General features: G+C 40.1%; 1 protein-coding gene across 10 annotated transcripts; it reads left to right on the forward strand.

Annotated features, from left to right (window-relative positions):
- lrrfip2 (leucine rich repeat (in FLII) interacting protein 2) lies at window positions 1-25,817 on the forward strand. 10 transcript variants are annotated; one of them, XM_055021755.1, is made up of 27 exons: window positions 1-188; window positions 3,583-3,738; window positions 9,953-10,039; window positions 10,246-10,305; window positions 10,703-10,762; window positions 10,885-10,917; window positions 11,022-11,093; window positions 13,394-13,441; window positions 13,563-13,625; window positions 13,796-13,885; window positions 15,234-15,296; window positions 16,347-16,400; window positions 16,495-16,551; window positions 16,770-16,844; window positions 17,871-17,984; window positions 18,340-18,381; window positions 19,114-19,245; window positions 19,516-19,587; window positions 20,933-21,103; window positions 21,178-21,270; window positions 22,232-22,324; window positions 23,260-23,361; window positions 23,681-23,813; window positions 23,898-24,068; window positions 24,161-24,240; window positions 24,823-24,927; window positions 25,009-25,817. In XM_055021755.1, the coding sequence occupies exons 2-27, from the start codon at window positions 3,649-3,651 to the stop codon at window positions 25,117-25,119; spliced, it is 2,271 nt and encodes a 756-aa protein (XP_054877730.1). In that variant the 5' UTR covers window positions 1-188; window positions 3,583-3,648; the 3' UTR covers window positions 25,120-25,817. The 10 variants fall into 10 exon arrangements, with proteins under 10 accessions (XP_054877730.1, XP_054877732.1, XP_054877731.1 ...); XM_055021757.1 differs by lacking the exon at window positions 19,516-19,587; XM_055021756.1 differs by lacking the exon at window positions 15,234-15,296.
- Window positions 25,818-26,017: the final 200 nt, after the last annotated feature.

Below are 26,017 nucleotides of genomic sequence, written 5' to 3' on the forward strand. Positions count from 1 at the left end.
TTGTTCAGCTCGCCAGTGAAAACTGAAGGAGAGCAGAGGAAAGAAAGGCGGACTGATGACAGCTGTCAGAGTGGACAAAAACACTCCCATTCTGTGAAGTAAACCCGAATGGCTCTGCCCAAACACACCGGCAGATAGAGGACAGAAACCCTGGGAGAATAACCGCTTTGCTTGAAGCTGTCGCGAAGGTAAACTTGTACATTTTCGGCTTGAAAAAAAAGAGAGTCCCAGTTTGCCCTGTCTCTCAGGAGAGTCGAGGTTAGCTTCGCTGCTAACTTTGTGAACCACCCAGCTTTTTATTTCTGTAGCTGGGCTTTAGCTTTAGCTGGTTTCTAATGGTGGATTGTCGTGGTTATCGGAGGGATTCTCGGCCAGAAAAGCGTTGGGTTTCTTATACGCACAGGAAGAGTTTAAATTGTAAAGTTTATGGTTAATTCCAGAGGTGAGGAATGCTAGTTAGCCGTTCCAGTTAGCTCTTCGGAGCTGTAGCCCAGCACGTTAAGACCAACAGGCGTTAATTGTTATCTCTTTAACCAAGGAGTAAACCAAGCTAAGATTATTACTGAGTATTATTTACAAGGATGAGTATGTGTAGAAAGAGTAATGTTGTGTTTCAATTGAACCCGGCTGATTATCGTTCAGTAATGTATATTTCAGCACTTTCCATGTCATTAACAGTCATTTGAAACTGTTACAAATGATATATTGGAGTGGTTTAAATTCATTCTTTTTCTGGTTGTCCGCTAAGTTTTCGACTTGTAGATTTGAGTTTTCGATCCAAAGGAATTAGATCATGAAATATTTTAACGGAGAGCGCATAGCTCACTCTGGGTCCATTGACTCATGAGTTATTTTGTCTGCAACAGGCAACCTCGATGCCTCAGTCATTGAAGTTGCCTCAATGACTGAGGCAACCTCAGTCATTGTTGATGTGCAGATGACTGCATTAGATAATTAACTTCTAAAATGGCAAGATAAGTAACTACAGGCGGGTGTGAATTTGAATACAATCGAAAAGTTAATGTATTTTGGTCATTTCAATGCAAAAAAAACACAAACTTTGTATAGATTTATTACATGCAGTTTGCTTTTGTTTATTTCTGAGGACAATAATGCAAAAGTATTACAGTATGTCCTTCAGAATCATGCCTAAGTCGACTAATTTGTTTTCCAGCTTTGCTAGAGAAGCTGCCAATAAAGAGTGCTCTGACCAAGCATGTTAATGGAAGGTTGAGTGGAAGGAAAACATGTGGTAGAAAAGGTGGCTGAGCAGGAGGGATAACTGCAACTTAAAAAGATTTGTGAAGCAAACCCATTCAAGAGTTGAGAGCAGATTCACAATAAGGTGGACTGCAGCTGGAGTCAGTTTTTATGCACGGATGTATCAATAATATGGAACAGCCACTCCGGAACCAGAAAAACACTCTGAATAAAGCAAAAACTTATTGTTTTGTTAGTTTTTATTTACTTTGCCGCATTTCCATTAAGTAAATTATTTTCATTATTTCAGTTTTGTCAGTAGAAATACAGATAGTGTCAGAAGCATCATGCCTCAGTTAGGAAGAAATGGACTGATCTGTTGCAGAGATGAAAGTAAATTTTGCTTTTCATTTGTAAATTAGGGTCCCAAAGTCACTAGAGATTTTTGAGATGTGGTAAAAATAAAATCACTTGAATAAGTAAATTACACTCTAAATCCATTCATTGCCAAATATTTAGTAATAACCTCTAAATATTATTTCTGGGCCGCTGGTAATTGCAGTCATAGCAACAGGATGCATATCTTATTGTTATGCAAAGTATGAATTGAGGACAATCAACTAAACACTTAATCCCAACAATCCTGCAATATTTTCAACACTTACTCTGATATTATGAATAATATGAGTATTGGGATGTGGCCTCACTTCCACCATGTTTAAATTTGGACTCTGTATTGACCAGTGTGGGCAGAACTCCCAGGTCTGGGCCCAGACAGGTCTGTTTAATGCAGGTTTGTCTGTAAACAATCTGCTGCACTAGCCATCTCAAATGAATAATTTACCAGTTGTTTGAATGTAATGTTTCCATGAAGCTGCTGAAGTCTCATTAAAAGAGGTTTACGTAAGCCGCAGTCGTCGATCAGAAACCCTAATGGGACCCATACGTCAGTGAGGGTTGTATGGTTTGTTGCATATACAGTTAAATGTAGCTATAAAATCGACCAGACAGCCATAACATCATGACCGCCCACATTGAGGGCAAGCACTGCAGCTCATCCTGTTCTATTGTGGTGTTCAGGTCTGAAAACCCACATTCTGGCATTCATGTGTTTGTTACATGACTCCTAGCCGCCTACCTAAACATCCAGGAAACTGGTGACTCCTCCGACAAAGACAGATTTAGACCTGAATTCAAAGCCTTTGGGTGAATGTTTGTCATCTGCTCCTGTGTAACAATCCATCCATTTTTTTGTGATCATGCAGAAACAGTTACACAAAGGTTACCATTCAAAATATGTCACCAAATGTACAACAAAAAGTAATACTGAACAGAACAACATGATGACACTTGTTTGTAGAGGCACAGTAAAGATAGACAGTTTTTATCAGCTAATTTTATCATAATTGACTTTAATTTAATCACTTGGTCAAATGCTGAAAAGTCTGATTAGTTCTTTGTTTCTGTTGATTAAATAATCAAAAACAAGACCTCCCTCCATTTTTGGTTTGCAAACGCAAACCAAAAATGCAACTTTTATGCACTTTTTTCAGTTTCATAACAATAGAAGGAAACTTCTCTATAATAGAGCTTTCAGCACTTTTGTTCTGTTTCATGTCGATATAAATCACAGTATTTACTAGTATGTTGACTAAATGATTGACAATCCAATGATGTAAAATGTCAATTTTAAGTCTTAAGTCTTTAAATAATATATGAAATCACAGATTTGAGAATTAAATAGAATTACAATCATATTGTGACATACTTTGTAATTTTGACAAAACATTGCATCAACATCGAAGCAAATTAATATACTTACCCTCTGAGTAAACGGTTGTTGATAATAATGCATTTGCTTCACAAATCTTTTTAAGTTGCAGTTATCCCTGCTGCTCATCCACAATAGATGTTTAAGATATTAACTCTGTCTTTGTTCTTTGGTTTTGAAACAGTAAAAGTTGTGATAAAGCTGCTTCTCTTTCATAAATATACGGCTTAATGTTTCCTCAGCTAACTATAGAAATCACTGCTTTTGCCAGGAAGAGGTGGTGAATTTGTTTTTAATGCTATTCTTGTGTATTTATATTGAAGTAATCAGAATTTGACAAAAATTTAAGATTTCTAAAAATCTGATCAGGCTAGAAATGGCATTGCAGCAGTGGTTCCCAAAGCGAGGCACGGGGGCTTTCTGGCGGCCATAAATCAACACATTTGGGTCTCGAGAGCCACTTCTGAAATCAAAGAATGTTTTTAAGCTGCAACATCAGAGATTATCACAACAGGACAAAAGTCCTCAGAGGAATCTAATCAGGACTTTAGTGGTTTTAATATTATGGTTAATTACAGTGTGTTTTTCTTCTGTCTCTGTTTTTCTTCCAGGTATTTTCAGCGTTGCCTTTTCTTTCCAGCTTTACACTTTGGTGAAATCTCAGCTGCTGCGCTAACATGGGGACACAAGGTACCGGTAGAAAACGAGCTCCTTTAAAAGATCGGTTCTCAGCAGAGGACGAGGCTCTGAGCAGCATCGCTCGGGAGGTAAGGTCGCCTGGGAGGAAGAGTCCTTTAATGCACCTGACGTCAATTATTCCACCATCAGTCCATGCAAATGTGATTTAATCCAACTAAAATGTTCCTGTTTTAACTGGAGCTTTTACGCTGCTTCATTCAAAATGGAAAAGCATCGATTTGAACAGCAGCAACTTTTATTATGACTCATTGAAGGGAAACCTTTCAAACTGAAGGTGTTGAATTAAATCAGAGTCTAAAGAGTGATACAATCTTTAAAGTAACAGAACACACAATTTATTAAGTTATTAACCATTAAACATTTTGTCAAAACATTTGTCAAACATTAATTTGGAAAAATTAATGATTTTCATGATTCCTTTATGATAAACTCTTTAGAATATTGCAAAAAAAAAAAACAGAAAATATTTGAGTAGAAACTTTTAGAAAAAATCAAGTTGTGATTTCTCCAAATTATCTCCACTGGGGACCTTCAGCTGACATTTCGTGCTCAAACTTTTTTTTATGCCAAAAAGGATAAAAAAAATGTGTTTTCATGAATTATGAATATAATCTTCTGAATCATTTAACTGCGTATTATTTTTATTGTTTGCATTTCAACTCATTTCTATTTATTTTGATTGTGGTTTTTGTTTGGACCGGTTCTGACCCCTGACTTTAATTGTTGATATTGAAAACCATATGTAGTTACAGTAAACTTAGCAGAATATTGAAAACTACTTTAAACAGCTTTAAAAGTTTATGAAACATAAAATGACTTCAGCATGGGTTTGAAAGCTTCGGAACCAGTCCGTCCATTTTGAGCTGAAAAGCTGGAAAAGGCGACTTGACCGCCGTCCCCTCTGTGCTGAGTCAGCATTGTTTACATGTGGCGTTTCAGCGTTGAGCTTTGTAAAACTTTCCACCCGGCACTCTGGTTTAAGAGCCAGTTTGGCCAATTTGAAGCTTTGTGTCTACATGTGGCCGCTCTGGTTCTGCTGGTTAATATTTGCTGTGGTCAGAGCGGGCCGGGTTCTGGACAGCTGGTCTGAAGCTGACTGAGAAGTATTTTTGTTTGGTAAAAAAACGCAAACTGAAGGAGAACGGGCTGCCTGGCCTGTAAAGACACGTCAGGATGATTTCCACTGCAGCTCCTTCATTCCTTTGGCTTTTTCCATCGTCAGGTTCTGCCGTTTTGTCTCATTAAAGAAAAGAACCCGGTCAGGCTTTCTGTAAAGACCAGAGTAAACCCACGGACTTCCTGGATTCATAAAAAACTTTTAAGTTCAGGATAAATCTCGAGTGTTTGCCTTGTTTTGTGCAAAGTCAGTCTGGGATGTTTAAAAGCTGCAGGCAGCGCTCAGCTCCGTTTGCTCTCTTTATAGTCGCGCAGGCCGATCATAGAAACATGAGTCACCCGGCCCTCCCAGTCCGCTCCTAAATCTGAATGTCTTTGTGCAGCAAAGCAAAGATTAGATCAACCGTGCAGCAAGTTCAGGGGGACAGAGAAATGCTCATCACTTAGAAAACTAAACAGAAACAAACCCCACAGAGTGTAGTTTGAGTCTGGTTGTTAGCTGAACATGCAGGCTGCATGTCTGGGCTTGGCATGCACCGCTGCTGCTGGGGATGACGGTAAATTTGAGCCTGCAGCGTCACCGGCCGCATTCTGAGGCACCTTGGGTTACTTATTGGCTGTCAGGGTTTGAATGCCAGCAGCTTGCTAACAAACCCAGCCTTGGCTGAAGCTCCACAATGATTACCTGTTGTCTGAGATTAGGATCTAAGGGGCGCGCTGGTTGGCAGCGATAGCAGATATTGGCTTCCCTCGTTGCTGGAGGGAGTGTCTCTCTGTGAAAGCAGTGGATTTTATAGGCAGATCAAAAGGCCTTTGTCACAAAGGAAAGTGAAACACCTTTTCTCCAGAGTGAGTTTAGTCTTCAGCCTGAAGATTATAAACTCAGGTTTATTTAATTCCCAAGAAAATCAGCCTTTCTTTTCAAGGAAAGAAGTGCCACATTTTTACATGAATGATTTCAATAAAATTGGAAAAGCAAACATAAAACAAAGCATATTATTTAAATGCTTTAAAATAGACTCAATTACAATTTATCAAGTTTATTCCAGGATGTATTGTTAATAAATCACATTATAATCAAACTGTATATCAACAAAATAAGCAACCTTTTTAATTCAAAAACCCCAAGTACTGCTAAATGATTGAACCCTGATTCATAGCTGAAAGCTTTAATTTTTTTTAAATGTGATAAATAGAATTTAAAAAATTGTATCGTTAAAATCTGTGTAATTAATGGATCATAATTAACGGGGTTAAAGTCCCGACCCCATCAAAAATAGATGAAATCCGTAACTGAATGAAAACTAAGTTCTTATTTTATCAATCATTTTTTTAAAGCAGTATTTGTTAAAAGTGAGATTACAAATTGAGCAGAAGAAAAACTCAAAGACTCGATTTGGAGAGCAGAGCTTTGCAGCGCAATAACATGACCGTTACAAACCTGAAAATAAAACGGATTTCTAGCAAATCTGCAACCATTAATTATTAAAAGTAAGACAAAGTTATGATTTAGTTAGATAAGCAAATATATAAATCTCAGTATTTACAGTGAAATCAGGATGTTTTAGCATGCATCTGTATTACCCTGCAGTCATTTGTTGTTTATAGTTTTCTAACCTCTTCCTAAACTGTAGACACAGAATAATTATTGCTTTGCTTAGATTATATGAAAAATAAAACGTGGATTGTTACTCGTCATCCGGAGCTTGTTGCTAATTGAAAAGCTGATAGTGGCACGCCGGAGAGGCTGCTGGCGGTTATTAGCTGCGTGTTGGAGGTGTGCCGTGCTGCTGGAGCCGTCCTGCTCAGGTTACCCTCTCAGGGCCGCGGCGTGGCCGCGGGGCGGCCGGGCCGGGTCGAGCTATAGATAGGACAGAGACAGAGAGCAGGTCGTCTTGTCAGACAGATCAACAGGTGCAGAGCACACAGCTAGCTGTCTCTGACACCAGGCGGCCTTCTCCTGCACTCAGTTGCACTTTTTAATCTTTGCATTACTTCAGATTTTGTGGTGTAAAAATAAAATCTCAATAGTTATGAGATTCTCAGAAAATTCTCAGAAATTAAGAAAAATAAATGTTTCACATGATGCAAGAGATTAGATTCAGAACAGAGAAGCAACAAATATTCATTCTACTGCAAAAATAATATAAGAATTATCTATTATAGTTAAAAAGTAACACTGATTATTTTGATACAGCAATGAGCCAAAATCTAAAATAAGCACTTGCTAAATTATTGGTTTTCAGACTAATTCAAAAGGGGGGAGGCTGGGTCATGTGGTATTTGTTTGGTGATGTGATGTTGATGCAGCAAAGCATTATGGGTAGTTTAACTGAAGCAGAGAAGCAGTTTTAGCTGTGTGGTCATTTTTATTCATTGTCAGACGTCTAGAGAAACAAATGTGAGTAAATATTAGTTGGAAGACATAATAGCAATATTGATTGCTGACTTGCATCTATTTAGATTTAATACCAAAGCATCTATCAATGTAGTTAAACAGTCATGGTGACCTTTCTTTTATTCTTTCCAGCATATTTCAGATATTTATTTTGACATAAGAAAAGGGACCGGCATTTCAAGTGACTTGGAGAGATAAATGATGTAAATAGTTAACATAAATATTTCATCTTACTGTAGTTTGATACTGGAAACTGGCTTGTGAATGTTTTATTTGGTAGGTAGACCTTATATCATAGTTTTAATTAAAATGTTAACATTTTTAAAGGTATATTTACACCAGAAGTCAAGTTATTTGGTCTACTTGATGTGTTGGACCAAAATCTGACTTTAATTTTTGTGGGGGTTTTTTTTGTTTGTTTTTGTTTTTTTGTTTTTTGCAGTTTGCTTTCATGTTGTATATGAAGATTTTAATCATTCCTCCTCCAAGAAATAATGGAGCAGGACAAAACATGGACGCGAAAACAAACTTACTTTGACAAAGATCTTGTTAAGTCGTAGCGTTGCCAACACTGAAGGATTCACTTTTACCATAAAAACTGACGTGTATTTCATGTAGTTTGTTGGATCAAGGCTGGTCTGTATTCATACCAAATTGAGACCACCTCTGTCTGGTTGTTTGGTCCTCACCTGCGTTTGGTTGAGTGTTTTCACATCTGCACAGACAATCTGGACTAATGTGAGAAACGAGCTCATGGTTTGGTTAAAATTTAATAATAGCAGAAATCATGGCTACGCAAACAGAAAAATTGTTTATTTTTGCCTCCTTTAATGCTGGAAATCTCACATTTATATCTGTGGTACAAAAACATGTTTGACAAACAAATGACATTCCCAGGTTGTAAAGTTGAACTTTGGAAGCTCCTCTCTGGTCACCAATTCTGCAGCGTTCCAGAAAACCTATTGATTTTATTTTATTTTTTCAGTAGTTTCATCAACTTCAACCATAACCTGCCCCTTCGGGTCCTCTGAAGCCATAGCTTATTTTGATCAAATGAAAATCGTGATGTTTTTGCTGCGTTTGCTGCAGGCTGGGTGGAACAGAAACAGCTCTACTTTTAGGCCTCTTGTGCTGGCAGTGCAGATAAGAGGCTGGAATGCTGACAGTGTTTGTCTGCTGTGAGATACTGTACACATTATCTCTAGTATTTATGGACTGTCTTTTAGTTGAAGATAAAGGTCCAGGCTGCATGAACCTTTGTGCCATTCTTTGTTGGTGACATGTTTAAATTGTTTCAGCGGTTATTAGGTAATAAAGGAGTTGGCTACACAGAAACCTGTATGACTAAGTGGCTCCTCCTCCAGCCTATCCAGGGGTTGTTTTAAATTATAACCTTCTGCTGAGGTATTCTGTAAAATGACCTGCTGTGGGGCAGATTTTATAAGTATAACTTCTCTGCTCCTGCCTCATAGAGTCTTTATTGGTCTTAGCTGTGTACATAAGGGCAGGATAAGTTAGATTTTGTTTATAGGCAGATTAGAAAAAAGTTATGTTTATAAACTGCTAGCTTCTTCCCCGTGAGGGCTTTAAATTAGCCCCCCCCAAAGTTGATGTTTCACACATGTTGTTATGGATGAGAGTCACCCACGACTACCTCACAGCTGGAAAAGTTCAGCAGAGGGAGCAGAGAATGCATGATGTATCCCGACGTTTCCCCAAAAGTCTAAATTTGGTGCCGAGTTGCACCATTAGGAAACGTCAGAAAAGCCTTGAAACTCTTAAATGTTTTGATTTGAAATGCCTGAAATCTATTTTTATCTTTTACCATCAGAAAAACCTGTGCATCCATTCTGATCCGATCAGTTTATTGACACTTCACTGAGTAGTGAATGGCATAAAACAAAACAAAATAGTATTTTCTTGAGATCAGCAGCAGACTGAGGTGAAAAGTAGATCAAACTGAATACAAATAAATAAAATGAAAAAAAAAACCTTTCCTTCATAAATTCTAATATTGATCACCTTAAAAGTAAACAGTTAATCTGTAGAAGTCCTGGAAGGAAGGAAGACCAAGACAGCTTGGACCAAACCTGTTCTGCAAATAACAGTTAGATCTGGAGAGAATCGTCATATAAAAAATATTCAAATTTTCTATTCAGTAATTATAAAATGCTCAACATGTCAACATTTTTCTTTAGAAAATGAATAAAATCCTGTTAAACTGCAGAGCTGTATAACATTGGCTGCTCTCTTTCAAAGACACAGTGTGACATTGCCTCTAGTCCTTGTGAGAATGATGACAAATCATGACAAAAAAGTGCTTCTTTTTTCTCCTAAAATATGAAATATATACTATGTAGAGCGTAATTTATGACGAGTGGGAGAAGCGAGAGAACTTCCTGTATTCTGGATGGATTCTGGACTACGAGTCCAGATAAGGGACAGATCTTCCCATCATGCAGGATATAAAATCCTCAGGGTGATAATCACTCTGATAAGATCACTATGGTAACATTTCTCTAAAACTGTTTTAGTTTTATGTCTTCTTCCTCAGGTTGATTCAGTGAAACCTCTTCCGCATTTTCCAACCCCTCTCTTCTCCAACAGGAAGTCAATGTTTTGAATACCTAAAAATACTCCTCCATTACTGTTCTCCTGTTTATCTGTGTGCCGCTCGTCCCTCTCTTTGTTTGCTGCTTGTGCCTGTGGATCGTGACCTCCAGGTTCACCCTGAGGGCTGACAGGTGTGTTCTTGTTGTGTTCCCCAGGCGGAGGCGAGGCTGGCGGCGAAGAGGGCAGCCCGCGCAGAGGCCAGGGACATCCGGATGAGGGAACTGGAACGGCAGCAGAAAGAGGTATTTGATACAAAACGGGGAGGCTTTTTCACTTTTGTGGAGGTTTGGCTTCCACGTCCCACAAGTTTAAAAATAAATAAATAAGTAAAAGTGCTGCATGTCCACAAATGAAACCAAAAGTTCTATAAATGTCAGCCAGATTTTCTTTTTCAGCGGTTTTCAGTGAGGTATGACTGTTTTTCCTGGCATCTCCTCCCTGTGTTCAGCTTTCTTACCACTCCTCCAGCAGCAGCAGCAGAAAATGGGGTCAGATCCACCAGTGGATGGTAGGAGAGCAACCGAGTGCTGCTGCTTTCTTTGCCACTAACACGGTTGTGTGGGACAGAGTCCCATTTCAGCTGCACTTGACTCCCAGACTACTCTGTACCTCACAGTGGAAATATGTATTTGCTTTGGAGACATTGTGACTGAGTCTGTTTGGAGTGCAGGCTTCAGCATCTGGCTTTATATAGGACGGTCGATTCTGCAGGAATCGAATTGGTTTGAACTTCTAACTTTAGTTCTTTAAACTTGAGCTTTTTTATTCATAAACGAATGGTTTGATGCTCCAGCATGATATTATCACATATCTGCTCCATGTGCTCCAAGCTTTAACAGCTGAATCAACTCGACACTTTCTATCCACTAAATGTTATCTTTGCTGACCTTCTTTCCCGACTCCAGGCTGAAACAGAAAAGGCCAGAGCCTCTAGTAGTAGTAGATCCAGCAACCATCATCACCGGGTCTGTATCCTCCTCCACACATTTCCCCTTTATCTCCATTTACTTCCTGTCCTCCTTCATCACCCTCTGTTCTCTCTCCCTTTCTGTTTGTCCATTCTGTGTTTCCACATCGACCGGGGCAGGACGACGATCTTTTGTCAGTCCGCAGCTATAGGGTGTGTACAAATGAACACTGATGTGTGAAATTTGTTTTTTTTGTGTAAAACACATTCATATTATGCTTTTCTAATGTATGCTCACATTTATTTTATATTCAAAGTCGACATTTTCATCCATACATGACCTGGGCTCTATCAAGAGTCGATCCAGTTCCCGTAGGAAGGACGGCCTGGTGTGTCACTGCAACACTTTAGTACAGCTGCATGAATGTGACCTAATTACCAGCAGAGTCCAAAGTCCTAGAAGGTGTTGGAGCATTCAGTTATTCAAATGAGTCAGATATATTTTGCCCTATAGATTTTCATATAGAACAATTATTCTTCAGTGCCTTTTTTTGGTGGCCTTCAGTTTGTTGGAACCATTTTCTGCATCTGTTTCCAGAACTTTACATAGAAAAAATAAATCTCACAAAGTTTTATGTCATAAGGCACAAATGGGGAAAACATAGAGAAGGTCTTGGTAACTTGTGCACAAAAGTAATAAAAAGTTCAGAGTTGCTAATCGTAAATCCAAGATCAGGACCCAGTTAGATTCCCAACTGTAAAGAAACAAAGTTGTACTTGTAAATTTTCTCAGTACTTTTGAAAGTACGAATGAAAGTACATTCTATGGCATCACATTCTTGCCAAAAACCCTTAAGAGCATATGAAACAGTAACAACAGTGCATTTATTAATTAAGAGAGCGTGTTGCTCTGATTGGGGTTAAAGTGGAAAAAAAATGTCTCCTCTATCCACCTGGATGCTCTTAGCAGAAAAACTATGCTCCATTCTCTAATTGGGAATATTTGTGTTTATGGCGCTATGAATACTGTGCCATGCAGTTTTTTTTTTTTTATCATAATCTTTATTGTTATCACAATAATACCACAAAATATTTCTGTTAAAATTCTAAGTCCACATCACCCACACATAGATGCTATAATATTTTTTACTGTATGGAGAGTAAACATCATTACTGGCTTTTGTTGCTGCTAGTATTTGGTCCAACAGCTAATCTACTGGTTTGACCTGACTAGAGCATGCTGTGATAAACTCTGATTTCCAAGGCAAATCAAAATAACTCCTTAACTGGATGTAGTGCGGATGCTTTCAGGTTGTTGTTGCTATACTTTCCCTTCAGACGTGTTTACATGAGCAGAAAGATCTCTGAAAACAAATATAGTTTGTTTAAACTACTGGAGTTTGGAAAACCTGCATGTGGAATAAATCTTCTCCAAAAATGCTCCAATCCAGCCTGTAATGCATATTTCTGGGGTAATCAAATCACTTCTAGCATAACAAAGGGTCCCATTCATACCGTCCCTAGAAGCATTATAGGTCCATTTCAAATGCAACTTCACATTTTGGCAGCAGCGTCTTCACCTTCCAGATAGTGAAAGGCGCTCAACAGAATGGCTCCTCCAGCTGCTGTAGATTCATCTGACATTGAAAGTTTGTTTACCGGTTAAAGTCGCACACCATTCCCATTCGGAAAAATTCAAGTTCAGACAGGCTCGTATACAGAAGGGAACCTACGAACCCGAGTCTTTGACGGCAGAATGCTATTTGGTTGCTGAAGCCATTCTCATCAAATTACATTTAAACATTCAGTCATTTGTTTTTGAAATCTTTCAACTTGCTTCCCAAAGAGATCATTAGTAATCTGTTAGTCAAGTTCTTAAATCATCAGATTGGTGCAGAGTGTTATTCTCGCCTTTCAGTTTTCCAGAGTTTCAGGAACTGCTGGAACTTCTTTAAAAATGTGGCGCTGCCATTTGCGTTGGGGACGTCTGCGCTGCTGCAACATGTTTAGCTTTGAGATGTTATTTTAGGTCTGATCACTTTGAGCACAACTTTAACATAAGAATAGCCTTTTCTAGCATCCCATCAAGTCATTTTTTGAAGCAAAAGTTAACCTCCTGTGGGCCAAAAGAAGCGGCATGTTGTCCATTGTAGTTGCTGACTGCTTGTGCATCAGATTTACGAGCAAGAATACAAAGGTACTGGCTCCAGACATTACTGTATGAAATGTGATTAATTGTGTCAATATTTTTAATGCTTTAAATTCCATTTAATTAATTAATTAAAATTATTGCATTAAAGTTGCAGCTCTGCAATAAAACACAATTATTCTTCCAGTTATTTTACATAAAACATTTCAGTTGTTTTCATTTTGATCGTCTTGAGAGATGCTGCTTCTGTTTTATAACCTGTGAGATGTAGGTGCTGCTCCTTTAGTTTCCACATTATGACTGCAGTAACAGGTGGGGGAGGGGGAAAGCTGCATCATTCTATGATCATTACAGACAGAGAAAACCTGGTTCACTCCCACACTTCATTAAAACGACTCTTAATTGTGGTTTTGAAACCAACAACAGCTTGCAGTGGCCTTTGTCCCTTTGGTGTCGTGTGTGTGTTAAAGCTGCATGCAAGTGTGTGTTTGTGTGTGTTGAATTTGACCGACCATCTTCTCAGACCTTCTCTCTCTTCAGTCTGACGGCCTTTCCTCCAGCTCCCTGCTGAAGAGTTCCCGCTCCACTGTATGTCCGTTACACTTCATCCAACATTTCTTTCTCTCATTTTTATGGTTTATAAATGTTCCTCTGTTTTCTCACTGTCCTGCTTTTGTTCCTTCTTTCTGCTTTTCCTGTGGCTCAACAGAGTTCTGTGTACAATGACCTACGCGGCCAAAAAAAGGCTTCCTCCTCCAAGAAAGGGCTGCTGGTTAGTTTATCACAGCTGCAGCTCTAAGCGATGGCGGTCCAGATTCGTAGAACCTTACAGTGATTTTCTATTTGCCTTTTGTAGACATGACTAATCAGATCTAATGATTGGCGTAGTCTGACCCTGGAGGTTAGCATCTTTGAGGTCATGTTGTGTTGTTGCACTCTTAGACTGGACTGTACCACGATCAGAGGAACTACAGCAGCCTTACGAAGACCAAACCACCAGCCCTGTCCTCCACCTCCACCTATCAGCCCCGGGTTGGTCTCCATCTCTATGTCATTCAGCTAAAGTGGGCCATGATCTAGCTGTACATCCATTAAGGCATTAGATGCTTACCTACCTAACTTGGCCATCACAGTAGGGCCACAGCCGGCAACAAATGGCTAGAATTTGCACGAGACCTCCTTTAAAACACAAGTAACTGACTTATTTTGTTAGTTTAAATCACAAATGCTCCTCAGTTTGCATTAATGGACACTGTGGAAAACGTCTTAGTGCTACAGCAGGTGCTAACATCTACCGTCTTCCTTATATCCATTCAGCGCCAAGAAAGACAGATGGAGCTCCTGGATTGGCTGCCTTTAAAACATCAGCCAATAGCATGTCAAGTAGCATTGCACCAAAGTATTTCAACTAACCAAGATGCAGTTTCTTTTGAATACATTAAATCTACTCTACAAATATCTGCAAAAGGCAAATTTTCCTAAGCAATTTGTCCCACTAAAAAAATCTGCAAAAACTGGTTTACAAACAGGCTGCAAACAGGCTACAAACAGGCTGCAAACGGGCTGCAAACAGGTTACAAACAGGCTCCAAACAGGCTGCATTTCACTATGTAGTTGCAGTTATGAATATTGTTTCAAGGCTCTGACATTTTCTGAAAGTTTGGAAAAATAGGATTTATTGCCAAAAAGGAAACTGAGTTTGGAAAATGTTTGAGTTTCCAGGTTTTAGTCTGTTATTTAAAATGAAAATCCAAATTTTATCAGGTGCTAAAATTTGATCTTCTCCATTAAAACTCAAGTTTTTATTCAACTTGTTGAAACTTTAGTCTCTCATATTCAGGTTTGTCCAAAGAATTGACACTCCAGTACTTTGATGTATATTTCCAGAAAACATTAAAAGTAAATCATTTATTGTAACAAGTATTGTTATATTTTCTTTCCTCTATTTTCCTCAGTTTTTCAAAATAAAGCTAGTTTTGTCCAGATGTCCAAAGAGACTTGACACCGTTATGTAGCTGCTACTTTGGAGAGGAAAACTTCGTCGTTGTTACTTCACAGTTTGTAAAACATGCCGATAATAAAATCCAACTAGGTGATTGTTATAGATTTATATTTTATTTAAACTGAAAAATGTAGAAATTAGTCTGTAGTTGAATCTTTATCCACTGAAACATTTGAAATCTGGACATTTTGTCCTTCATGCCTGGAGACCGTCCTCATTTGACTGGGACAGTCTCTCAACACTGAAGTTAAACGGCCTAAAAGTGACTCGCTCAGCAGAACCATCGTCCTGTTTCCACTTCACCGCTTTAATCTGTCACCACCACAGCATCCCTCCTTCCTCTGCTCTGACTTCTTTCCCATCATCCCTCCCTCACAGGCTTCTACTTCCTCCTCCTCGTCCTCCACCGTTGGTTCGGCTCTGTCTCGCAGCCACAGCATGGTCAGTTTATGTCGGTGTGTCCTTGAGATATTGGATGACTGGATTTATGTCTCGGGAGTGTTCAGAGATCTGTTCGTTAGTTTGAAACTTTCTGAGAAGTTCAGGGTTTAATTGCAGATCTCAGTATAATTCTATCCAGTCTCTGCAGTGAAGCATGGTAGTGACAGCATCATGCTGAGGTTGTGCTCTTCTTCAGCAGGGATGGGGAAGCTTGCTAGTTTTTGGGAAAATGGATGAAAGGAAATTGAAGATGCAGCCAGAATGACATCAAACCATGTTAATGTGTTAGAATGGCCTAGTCAAAGTCCAAGACTTCTTCACAGATTTTATCTGTACAGTCTTCCTCAGTTTGAGCTGATTGGGAAGGAAAATTGAGTAACAAAGTTTATGTCTGTAAAATTCTAATCTGAAAGCAGGGTTTCCCAAAGTGTGGGTTGGGAACCCAAAGGGGGTCACAAGACACCACTTGGCAGGTCGTAAAACCGTTTTCAGAATCAACCAAGATTATGTAAATTAATAAATGCATCATGAAATAAATAAATGTGGCATTAAATAATGTATAATATACCTTTTAATTGTTTCTCTAAAAGAAAATAATTTAAAAATGCATATAACTTGACTCTATATGTTTTTTTTCAATAGATGGAAGGAAATAATTCCAGGTTATTTTATGAAGTTGCCAGCAGGGTCCTCCAGTATTTTGGGGACCAGAGGCTGAATATTTGAGGAACTCCTGCCCTGAAGGACTTAAAGCTATGACTTTGGTTCTTTAAAGTACAGACTTAACGAGACTGGATAATGATCCAAGTCTCACTTTTCAGACTTTTATTTGGAAGACATGTTTTAAACCCTTGCATGGTTGGTGGTTGTAATGTGCTGAAATGACGAGGAAGCTGTGTGAATACCTGAGCCCGGGTGTGAACGGGTTTCTGTGCTGCATGGCCTACAGAGAGTAATTTTACTCCACCCAGTTGAGTGTTGCGTCAACCATCAACATTCCCTCCTGCTTTGTTCTTGAGTCCTGTGTTGTCTCCCACGTGTTTCCCTCAGGCCTCTATTTACGATGACGCTGGTCTTTACGGCTCGGGCTACGGTTCAAGAGCTGTAAGTCCTCTCAATGTTTGTGGAAGGAGGTTTTTGGTTTTTTGCCATCGTCGTCCCACAGCCGCTCACGTCTCATTCCTCGCTTCGTTCCCAGCCCTCTGAACTCAGCTGGTGCTCCTCTGGGGCCAGCTCCACACGCAGCAGCCCTGCGGTGAGCACACTAAACCCACCGCTACCCTGCATGACCACACCAACACACCGCTAATGAGCTCACGCCTTTCCTGTCAGGGACTAGGATCCATACTCATACTGCAGTTTATTGCAGAACATTTCTGATAATAGAGATTGTGTGACTACTTGGGCATGCAACAGACCTACTTTTATTTTGGTTTCTTACCATCCGTGTGTGTTGTGTGTGGGTATTCATAGCACTCCTCCTCAGATGATGACACTGTCAGCAGCGTTTCCCAGGAGCGCTACAGCCGAGGCCGGAGGGACAGCACGGTGAGCTGCTGCAGCCGGACTCCACCGAACCGCCTCTGATCCTCAACTTTCACTGCGGTTTCGATTAGAGATGCACCAATAAACTGGCAGAAGATTTATCTCATCAGAACATCAAATACTGAAAGAATTTGATTATTTTCATTCTTTCTAAATTCATGAAATGTAAGAAAACTAAAACTGCAAATGTCTTTGGTCGACTAGCAACAAGGAGAAACATTTTTGAACAGAAAGAAGTTCGATAAAGCTTTGGGTTCTTTTGCTTGGAATGGCCTGATATCTGGTGAAGACAATGGATGCTTTGATGCCTAAATGGGAAAAATCTTGGAATTCAAAACCTCTAGTTCAAACAAACCAGAAGTACATTATTTTTTATTATGTTATATTGTTGTCAGGATAAAAAAAAAAAAATTGACATATGAAATTGGTATTAGCCTATGGTTAGCACACGTCCGTTAATAGCAGAGCAAATTTTTTATTTAGTGCTTCTGTATTTTTTTCTAACCTTGACAATGTTTGGTTCACTTTCCTTCCCCCTAAATAATTTTTTCTAGATAAATCCTAAACCTCTAATTTATTTCTATTCATTGTAGTGCTTTAGCATTAGCAGAATTAATGTTTATAATTAGTGCTTTAAAATTAGCTCAGCTAACTTTTCAATGAGCTGTGTTAGTAGTATTAGGCAACAGATCTCCCACAGGGTCCTAAAAGATCTCCCACAGGGTCCTAAAAGATCTCCCACAGGGTCCTACCTCTCAGTCTGTGCTGTGTTGAACCTCTAAAAGGTCCTAAAAGCCTTGAACATTTTCAAGGCTTTTAGGACCCTGTGGGAGTATTTAAATATGATTAAACATGGTTTTAAAAAGCCTTAAATCAGAATCTGATTGGTGCGTCTCTAGTTTGAATATTTTCAGGTTTTCGATTTTCTTTCATTCAGCTTGTTTTTAAATCCTGAGTTTACCGTCGTTTCCTGTCAGTTCTCTTATCTCGTACGTTTTCTGCCACTCTTCTCTTCCTCTGTGTGAGTAGTCGTCTGACTTCTCGGATATTAGCGAGTCGGCTGCTGATTACTTCAGCCGCTCCAACCGAAGGGGCAGCATCGTGTCTGACCTCGACGAGTTGAGCATTCCAGATCTGGACGCTGTAAGTGTCTAAACAAAGATCGCATGTGTGCGCCTGGAAATGCAGTGCAGCACTGAATAAACCTGAGTCCTGGTTGTAAATTATAACATCTGGTGTTAAAAGACTTGACTGAAAATATGAATTGATAATGTTCAAGGTGAAAGAGGTTGTGTGGACTGCATCGGTGTGCAGAAGCATGCACTCAGATGTTTTTAACAAACATTTAGCCTGTTTTGTTTGTGAACATGCATCACTTTTACCAGACTGTTGGTTCTGTTTGAACTAACTTCTGATTCACAGGTGACCCGACGACCCCAAGCATGACTGCACTTGTGGTCTCCAACTCGATTAACAATCTGACTTCTCTCTCCTACAGCTGGATGAAAAATGTGACAAGCAGTATCCAGATTACAGTCGGGTAAGTAAGTTCAGTTCCAAAATTTACCATCATCACACACTAAGTCTGCCGTAAACTGTAGCATCTGACAAACTTCTGCTTTGGGAATCTTCTTGCTACTTAAATATCAAGTCAGAAACAAAACACAGATTTCCCACAATGCATGACACATCGGTTATCTTGACTTCTGAGCTGTCAACAAACCATTGTCTGATGTTCACGCAGTCGGTGGAGATCATCAGCTTGTCTGTCAGGTTTCAAAACTGTAGGACCAGATGACAGCGCCCCCCTCAGGAGGATTTAAACAAAGTTACAGTGAATATAAAGTGTCTTAATATTTTAAAAATTGTATAATAAAATAAAGTGAACTTGCAGACCTTTTGAAAACAACTTTTAGTTCAGTTTTAGCCATCAGTCTTTTGAGTCAATCAGCTTCCACCTGCTGCTGTTATCACAGTATTTTTCAGTGGAAATACTACTTTATATTGACTTTTTTCCTTTTTCCATCCGTTGATTTAAAGTGCCACTTATCATACCACAATGTTTTTGGTCATTGTGTCATATTTTGGATATTTAAAACATCTTCCATTTCCAGTGTTAAGTTACAAAATTAAAGTTTTTGGTTTTGAGAGGACGAACTTTCATTTTTATGCCATTATCAATATATTATCAGCAGCTTTTTTATGTTTAGGATGTTTTTCACTGTTTTTGTTTAATATTTTAATAAAACTTAATTTTCTGTGGCATCCCCAGCCATCCTCCCGCTGCGCCACGCCCGGCCTATCAGCAGCCTCCCTGGCCTCGCTGGGCGGGACGTCATCACGGCGAGGCAGCACAGACACCGGTAGCATCTACGACCCTGACACGAGTCTGAGTGAACTGCGGGTAAGACGCTTACCGCCTCCCCTTCTCAACATGACCACATATGTTTCCACTCATCTCTTCAGATCTCTGAAACACTTCATGTATGTTCCTCCTGCCTACAACTCGTTTCTTGGAAGCAATTCCCCTTGTGAGCATGGGACGACTTGACGTCTGCGAAGCTGTCCCTTTCAATCTGGCTTTTGATGTTTATATCAGCTGGACTGTCTGAACGGCTCAATGGATGCTTTCTGTTTGCTTTTCACCCCAACCGTTCCTCCGTGTGCTCTGCAGGATATCTATGAGCTAAAGGACCAGATTCAGGATGTAGAGGGGCGGTACATGCAGGGGCTTAAAGAGCTGAAGGTAGAGGGGCTGGAGCTCAAAGCATGTCTTCTCCCTCTCCTCTGGCATCACTAACCTCTCCTACCTCTCAGTCTGTGCTGTGTTGAACCTCTACTGCATGGTCTTGCATCACTTCCTGTTTTGATATGACACTGTGGCTTTAACTAGCTCCATCTGCAGTCTGATGGGAGTCTTGCATCCCTGGCTGGTGTTGGCATGGTTCAGCAAGATGAAACACTTTCTATCTAGTGATAAGAGTTTACTAACAGCCTGGTTCCTGATTGTTCCTGGCAGTTTGATACTTTAACTGTCCCGTTTCCTGGAAAACTTCCTCTTCTCTCTTTCAGGTTCGGTTTTCACCACACCGCCTTGTTTCACTTCTGAAAGTGATGCAATGCTCTAACTCTGTGACTTCACTGGACCGTTCTTCACATATGGCTCACAAATGACTTGTTTAGAAAATACAAGCACAGCTGCTGGTCGTTTGCCCCTTTTCTCATTTTCCACCTCTGTTTATGTTGGTTTAACAAAACTTTATTCTGGTAGGGACCAGATCTGATTACATCTGCTTTTCCAGATGTTGATTTTAAAGTATTTTCTGAGGTCTATATGTAGCTGCTGCATCCAAAGCAACAGAAATCCACCACAACTGAATCAAAATGCTGAATTACCGTCTTGTCATTTCATCAAGTTCTGCAAAGGCCTCCTCATTACATTGACTTGATTCATGTTTGCAGGAGCAGGGATTCATCTAGAGCTGAAACCATTAATCAGATTAATCGTGACTATAAACAATGTTCAGTTTAGATTAATTTTTCTGCTTCTGCAGCCTCCAACAGGTTTTTGCTCATTATTGCCGTGTTTTGGGCTTCTTCCACCTCCCCATCACAGCAAAATGCTGCCACCGTGATTCACAGCATCAGTTTATCAGGAGCTGCTTTTCTTAGATTCGTCTTGATCGCCTGTATTTCAAGCTGGTCCAACCAGAATCTATGAAAATTCAGTTTTCACGTCAAATCTTCAGAAAATTTACACTTAGATCTTAGAAACGAGATTTTTGATTTTTCATTATTCATCAAAATACTTCCAGGTAGGAAATATCAATCGAATGTGTGTGAAATGGACACAAGGGCTTAGAAAATGGAGGTAAAAATGGTAAAGGGGCAAATCGACCATTAAACACACAGAATCTGTTCTATAAATCATCTCGCCCTGTGTGAACTGTTTATCTACTTTAGGTCAAAAACATGTTTCTTATGCTACTTGTATACCTGTTGCATGTTAGCACGCAACAGGTAACACCTGTTGCGTGCTAACAGGAACTTCCTGCGTTTTACTCTTTAACCTGCTTCCTAACTTAAATCAGGAGTCGCTCACAGAGGTGGAGGAGAAGTACAAGAAAGCCATGGTGTCGAACGCACAGCTGGACAACGACAAAGGTAACCTGATCTACCAGGTGGACACGCTGAAGGACGTCGTGGAGGAGATGGAGGAGCAGATGGCCGAGATGAGGAGGGAGCTGGACGACAAGTCAAAGGTCAGTTGGAACGTCCAGCTTTAACCTTGTTTTCCTAAAGACCTCCAGAGTTAAAGTGTTGCTTGTTGTTTCAGGAACTAGAAAGACAGAAGCACACATGTTCAGTCCTACAGCACAAACAAGAGGAGCTGAAGGAGGGAATCCGCCAGAGAGACGAACTCATAGAGGTATGCTGCAAAGAAATGTCTGATCAGGGATCTCTGGAACTGGCCCTCTTCCCCATTTCTGCTCCATTTGATTCCTCCTTTCTCCTGTTTCTGCCTCTGTGTCTCTGCGGCCTTATGCACACGTAGCCGGATCTCTACAAAAACTAATGTCAACGCCACATCACTTAAAAGACATGGGAACGGTTTCAGAAACATTTTCATCCACATGAATCCGCCCCTGAGCTTTGATGTAAACATGCCACACCCGCAGGGAGCAGTGTGGTACGAAACTAAAACCTGTCGGCCAATCAGATTGTTTCTAAAAAACCATGATAATATACTGTATATATATGTAACTGAATATAATTGAAATTGTGGGATTTTTGTTGGTGTTTTTGTTGTCAGATCAGTCAGGATGTGTTGGAAAGACATTTCAGAACATTTTTTTTTAGCTTTTAGTTCATCTGTCCCTGCTGTAGATTGTAGAATACTACCGCAAAATGAGTCATAATAGGAGTATTAAATTATTATTTTTCAGTTCATTTATATTGTTTGTATCTCCAACATGTAGTGCAGGAAAAGTTAGGATATTTTCCTTTCAAATGTTCTTAATTTTACTATGGGAAAACTGTACAAACTATTAGAATATTGAGATATTCTGATTTGCTAAACAGCACTGATTGGGAATTATCTCAAAGCACATATGTGGATATATTGGTGCGTTATTTGTCCCTCTAAAGCTGTTTTCCTACCTATACATACAGAGTTTTCTCAAATCTCCACTTTGGTCAGTGTTTTCATAAATAATCATTAATTAAACAGATTTTTTTGTGTGGATAAACAAAATACATCAATATATGTTAGGTTTCCCAGACATGTGCTGTGTATGGACTAGGCCTCAGTGTTTTCATTTCACCTCTGCTCTACTGAACGTCTCCTGTTCTCCCTGCTGTTATCCCGTCGTTGCTGAATGCCGCTCCAGGAGAGCCAGCGAATGCAGACTAAGTTAGATGGCCTCACCAGAGAGGTGTTTGACCTGCAGGAAACCATAAACTGGAAGGACAAAAAGATGGCGGTAGGAGGGCTGCTGTGACAGACAGCATGACAGAAACCCTCGGACCTGCTCACATGCACAGTCTGGGGTTTTTTTGCATGTCATAACGGCGGTTAAATCTGCTGACTGACTGGAGGCTTGCGGTGACATCACTATGATCTTAGATCCTTCAGCATGACAGGCATGTTCCACCTGTGCATTACTACAGCCGTTACATCATGAAGCGCCACACTTCCTTTTAATCCGAACCCTTTCGCTTTACATGCATTGCTGTAAGGATGCACTCTGCTTAGGATTTCTCTCATTTTGACACAATGCAACCATAAGCTTCATTTAATAAGGCCTTTCAGGAGAGAACGACACTAATTAGTGCAGAGTTGTGAACTGGAAGGAAGCACTGCATGTTTAAATTTTTTTACACATTAAAATGTGAAAAAACTGTGAATTTTTTGTTTGGCTTTGACTAGGCTATTTGTAATGAAAGTGATATTTATTGCTGCTTTGTAATTTATGCTCCTGTTTTTCATTCTGGTGCTTCACCCACTTATGATGATTTGAATTTAGGAGCAGAAAATACTCCTGTGTTTTTGCTCCTGCTTGGCTTGTCATGGTTTTCTCCATGGACTTTATGAATCCCTGCAGCTCCTCCAGAGTCACCTTGGCCTCTTGGCTGCTTTAGATGGACGTCCATGTCTTGATATGTCTCCAGTTTGTCCATGTTTTCTCCCTGATCAGAGGATGGATTGAACACTTGAGTTATACAGCACTTGTTTTGGTTTTTCATACTAAAATCCTGAATAAATACTATATATTTGCCAAAATGGCGGCTTGTCTGCATGTGATTTTGCTCCTGTCTGTCTCCATCCCTCTGCATGTGGTGCTGTGCTGCATGTCTGTCCAGAACATCTGTCCAACTTTCTTCTCGTCTCCTCTCTTGTCTTCTGTCGTGTGGCCAGGCCTTAGAGAGGCAGAAAGAATACTTTGATTGCATTAGGAATGAGAGGGACGAGCTCAGAGATGAGCTCGCCGACATCAAGGGGAAGTCCAGAGGCGCAGAGGTAGGTTCATACGGCCAGCAGGCAGGTGGAAGGTCAAACCAAACCTCTGCCTCCATCCCGTCTGTTTCCAGCTCTTCACTTTCTGGTTTCTTATTCCTCCAAATGTGCTGATTTTGTTTTATTTGTTGCCATTTTGTTCAACTTCTGGTTTCAGTTTGATCTTTATTCTCCTGGTAAAAACATGCAAAGCTGTCTAATTGTTGTAGCTTAATCTGACATTGAAAAATATTTGAATTTAAATAAATTTAAGTTTGCATAAATGTTATTCATCTGCATCTGTTTCCTCATCACAGTGTTTATTTTTAATAATCTGTTTCAGAAACACGGCCTGGTGATAATCCCAGACGGGACGCCCAACGGAGACGTCAACCACGAACCTCTTCCCTCAGGAATCACCCTGGTATCCCAGGAGGCCGCTCAGGTGCTAGACTCTGCAGGCGAGGGCCCACTGGGTGAGTCACGCCACTTGTCACCCGTAGCATCGCTTTGTGAAGCCGCTGACCGTCGGTTGGTGTAATGTCCCCCCCGTCCCGCAGATGTCAGGCTACGGAAGCTGGCGGACGAGAAGGACGAGCTTCTAGCTCAGATCAGGAAACTGAAGAACCAGCTGGAGGAGGAGAAGCAGAAACACTCCAAGGTGGACGGAGCGTTCCCAGACGGGGAGAACATGGAGAACGGTACAGATCTGCACTTCATCGAGATGCAGAGTGAGCTCACTTCCTTCCATAACCACAACATGAGCCATAAGATAAGGCTCTGCATGTCCCGCCTCATTGCTCTGCTCTGCATCCTCTTACAGGAGACGCCAACAGGCAGATTAGTGAATACAAGTTCAAGCTTTCAAAGGCCGAACAAGAAATGGGTACAATGGAACAAAATGTAAGTTATCAGCCAAATCAGATCGCTGTCTTATGGCAGTGTGTCGCTGTGTAACTATGGCAACATCTCTCGTAATGCTACAGAAAGTTAGCGCTACATCTATTAGCTTTATGCTAAATCCAATTTAAAAATTAAATTCATTGCTAACGATAAGGAATTAAACACTTTTACTGTTTTTGTCATCATCAGTTTCTCAGATCAAAACTGAAGTCTCATAAAATGCAGTTTTTCTCAGTTAATGAATGTTTTATTGTGATTCATTTAAGTTGTCAAATACCTTTGACTTGTTGGAAAGACTTTAACTTTAATCAATTCATGTTTATTTTTAGTGGCAGAGACATTAAAAATAATAATTACTGTGAATAGATCATCATTTCATCAGTTCACGTAGATTATATCTGAAGCCAGTCTGCATCTTACATAGAAATATGTGGTAAAGAAAAACAGAATAAAGAATAAATTTATAAAAATGTAGCAGTAAACATAAAGTAAGCGCTCGTGTGTGTGTGTGTGTGTGTGTGTGTGTGTGTGTGTGTGTGTGTGTGTGTGTGTGTGTGTGTGTGTGTGTGTGTGTGTGTTCAGATCAGCCGGCTTGAAGGCCAGGTTTCCAGGTACAAGGCAGCAGCCGATAACTCGGAGAAAGTAGAAGACGAGCTCAAGGCCGAGAAACGGAAACTCCAGAGAGAAGTAATCTGATTACTCTGCGTTTTTCTGACGTGTCGCGACTGAATGCGTAACCTGTACTCTTCCTCCTCCTCTTCCTCATAGCTGCGCACGGCTCTGGATAAGATCGAGGAGATGGAAATGACCAACAGCCACCTGGTGAAACGCCTGGAGAAGATGAAGGCCAACCGGAACGCCCTGCTGTCCCAGCAGTGAGGCCGGCGCCATGACCTCTGACCTCCCACTGCCGCACTGCGCCTGAAGCTCACTCTGCTCTCAGCTGCAACGCCTGGAGACGAGTAGCTAACCAAAACACTTCCAATCTTGTAGCAGAGGGAAACAAATCTGAACTTTTTTTGTTGTTGTTTTTGGTAAAGTTGGGATTTGGCCCGGCTCTTCTGGAGGAACGACTGGGAAATCAAACTGGTAGAACTGGGAGATGCAGCTGAGAAGAACCTCTGGTCACGTTTCCCCCTCTGGCCGGGTGCTTGGCTCTACTTTCTGGCAGGTTGCATGAACGGGTCTAATGATGCTTTTAAACTTAAATCTACTTGCTGCTCCAGGCCTGCAGCTTCCCAGCTTCCCTTCACGCAGTGAAGTGCCTTTTTCACTTTAGGAGACACGGGGAGGGGCCTGCACCGCTCAGTGAATAGAGTAATTGTTTGAACAGGTACGGTATGATGTATTTAAAATAATAAAACAATGGGGGTGCAGTCATGGTGTGAAAGTATATAAAAACAACTGTCTGCTGCAGTTTCTTTGAATTTTTTTCAAATATTTAAAGATTTCTGGAGAATAAATGTATGATTTACAGAGCTGTGTGCAACATCCTTTATTTGGATTTTATTAGTTTTATTCATCTGCAGCCTTTTCTAATTCCACTGCTACAAATAAAGTAATTTTCTAAATGTGTACCTCATAAAATGTTTTATTGTGAAAGGTAACAAAATTTACCTCTTTCAGATTTTAGAGAAAAATGAATCCTCTACTACACCGTTAGGTTTGTATAGTATAAAGCTAGTTAATTTTAAATACTAAAATCAGATTTTATAGACGAACTCCTAAAATTTCTTCCTGCATTAGAAACATTTCCTTCATGGCTTTGGAAGTTGCA

The sequence above is a fragment of the Poeciliopsis prolifica genome, unplaced genomic scaffold, assembly GCF_027474105.1.
Source record: "Poeciliopsis prolifica strain line A6 unplaced genomic scaffold, Auburn_PproV2 SCAFFOLD078, whole genome shotgun sequence".
Lineage (NCBI taxonomy): Eukaryota > Metazoa > Chordata > Actinopteri > Cyprinodontiformes > Poeciliidae > Poeciliopsis > Poeciliopsis prolifica.

What these genes read in the sequence shown, in the direction of transcription:
- lrrfip2 (XM_055021755.1), top strand. Translation starts at nt 3,649, where the DNA reads ATGGGGACACAAGGTACCGGTAGAAAACGAGCTCCTTTAAAAGATCGG. An exon ending in GGAAGGACAAAAAGATGGCG is followed by an intron (nt 22,325 to 23,259) that starts GTAGGAGGGCTG and finishes TCGTGTGGCCAG; the next exon opens with GCCTTAGAGAGGCAGAAAGA. An exon ending in TGCAGGCGAGGGCCCACTGG is followed by an intron (nt 23,814 to 23,897) that starts GTGAGTCACGCC and finishes CCCGTCCCGCAG; the next exon opens with ATGTCAGGCTACGGAAGCTG.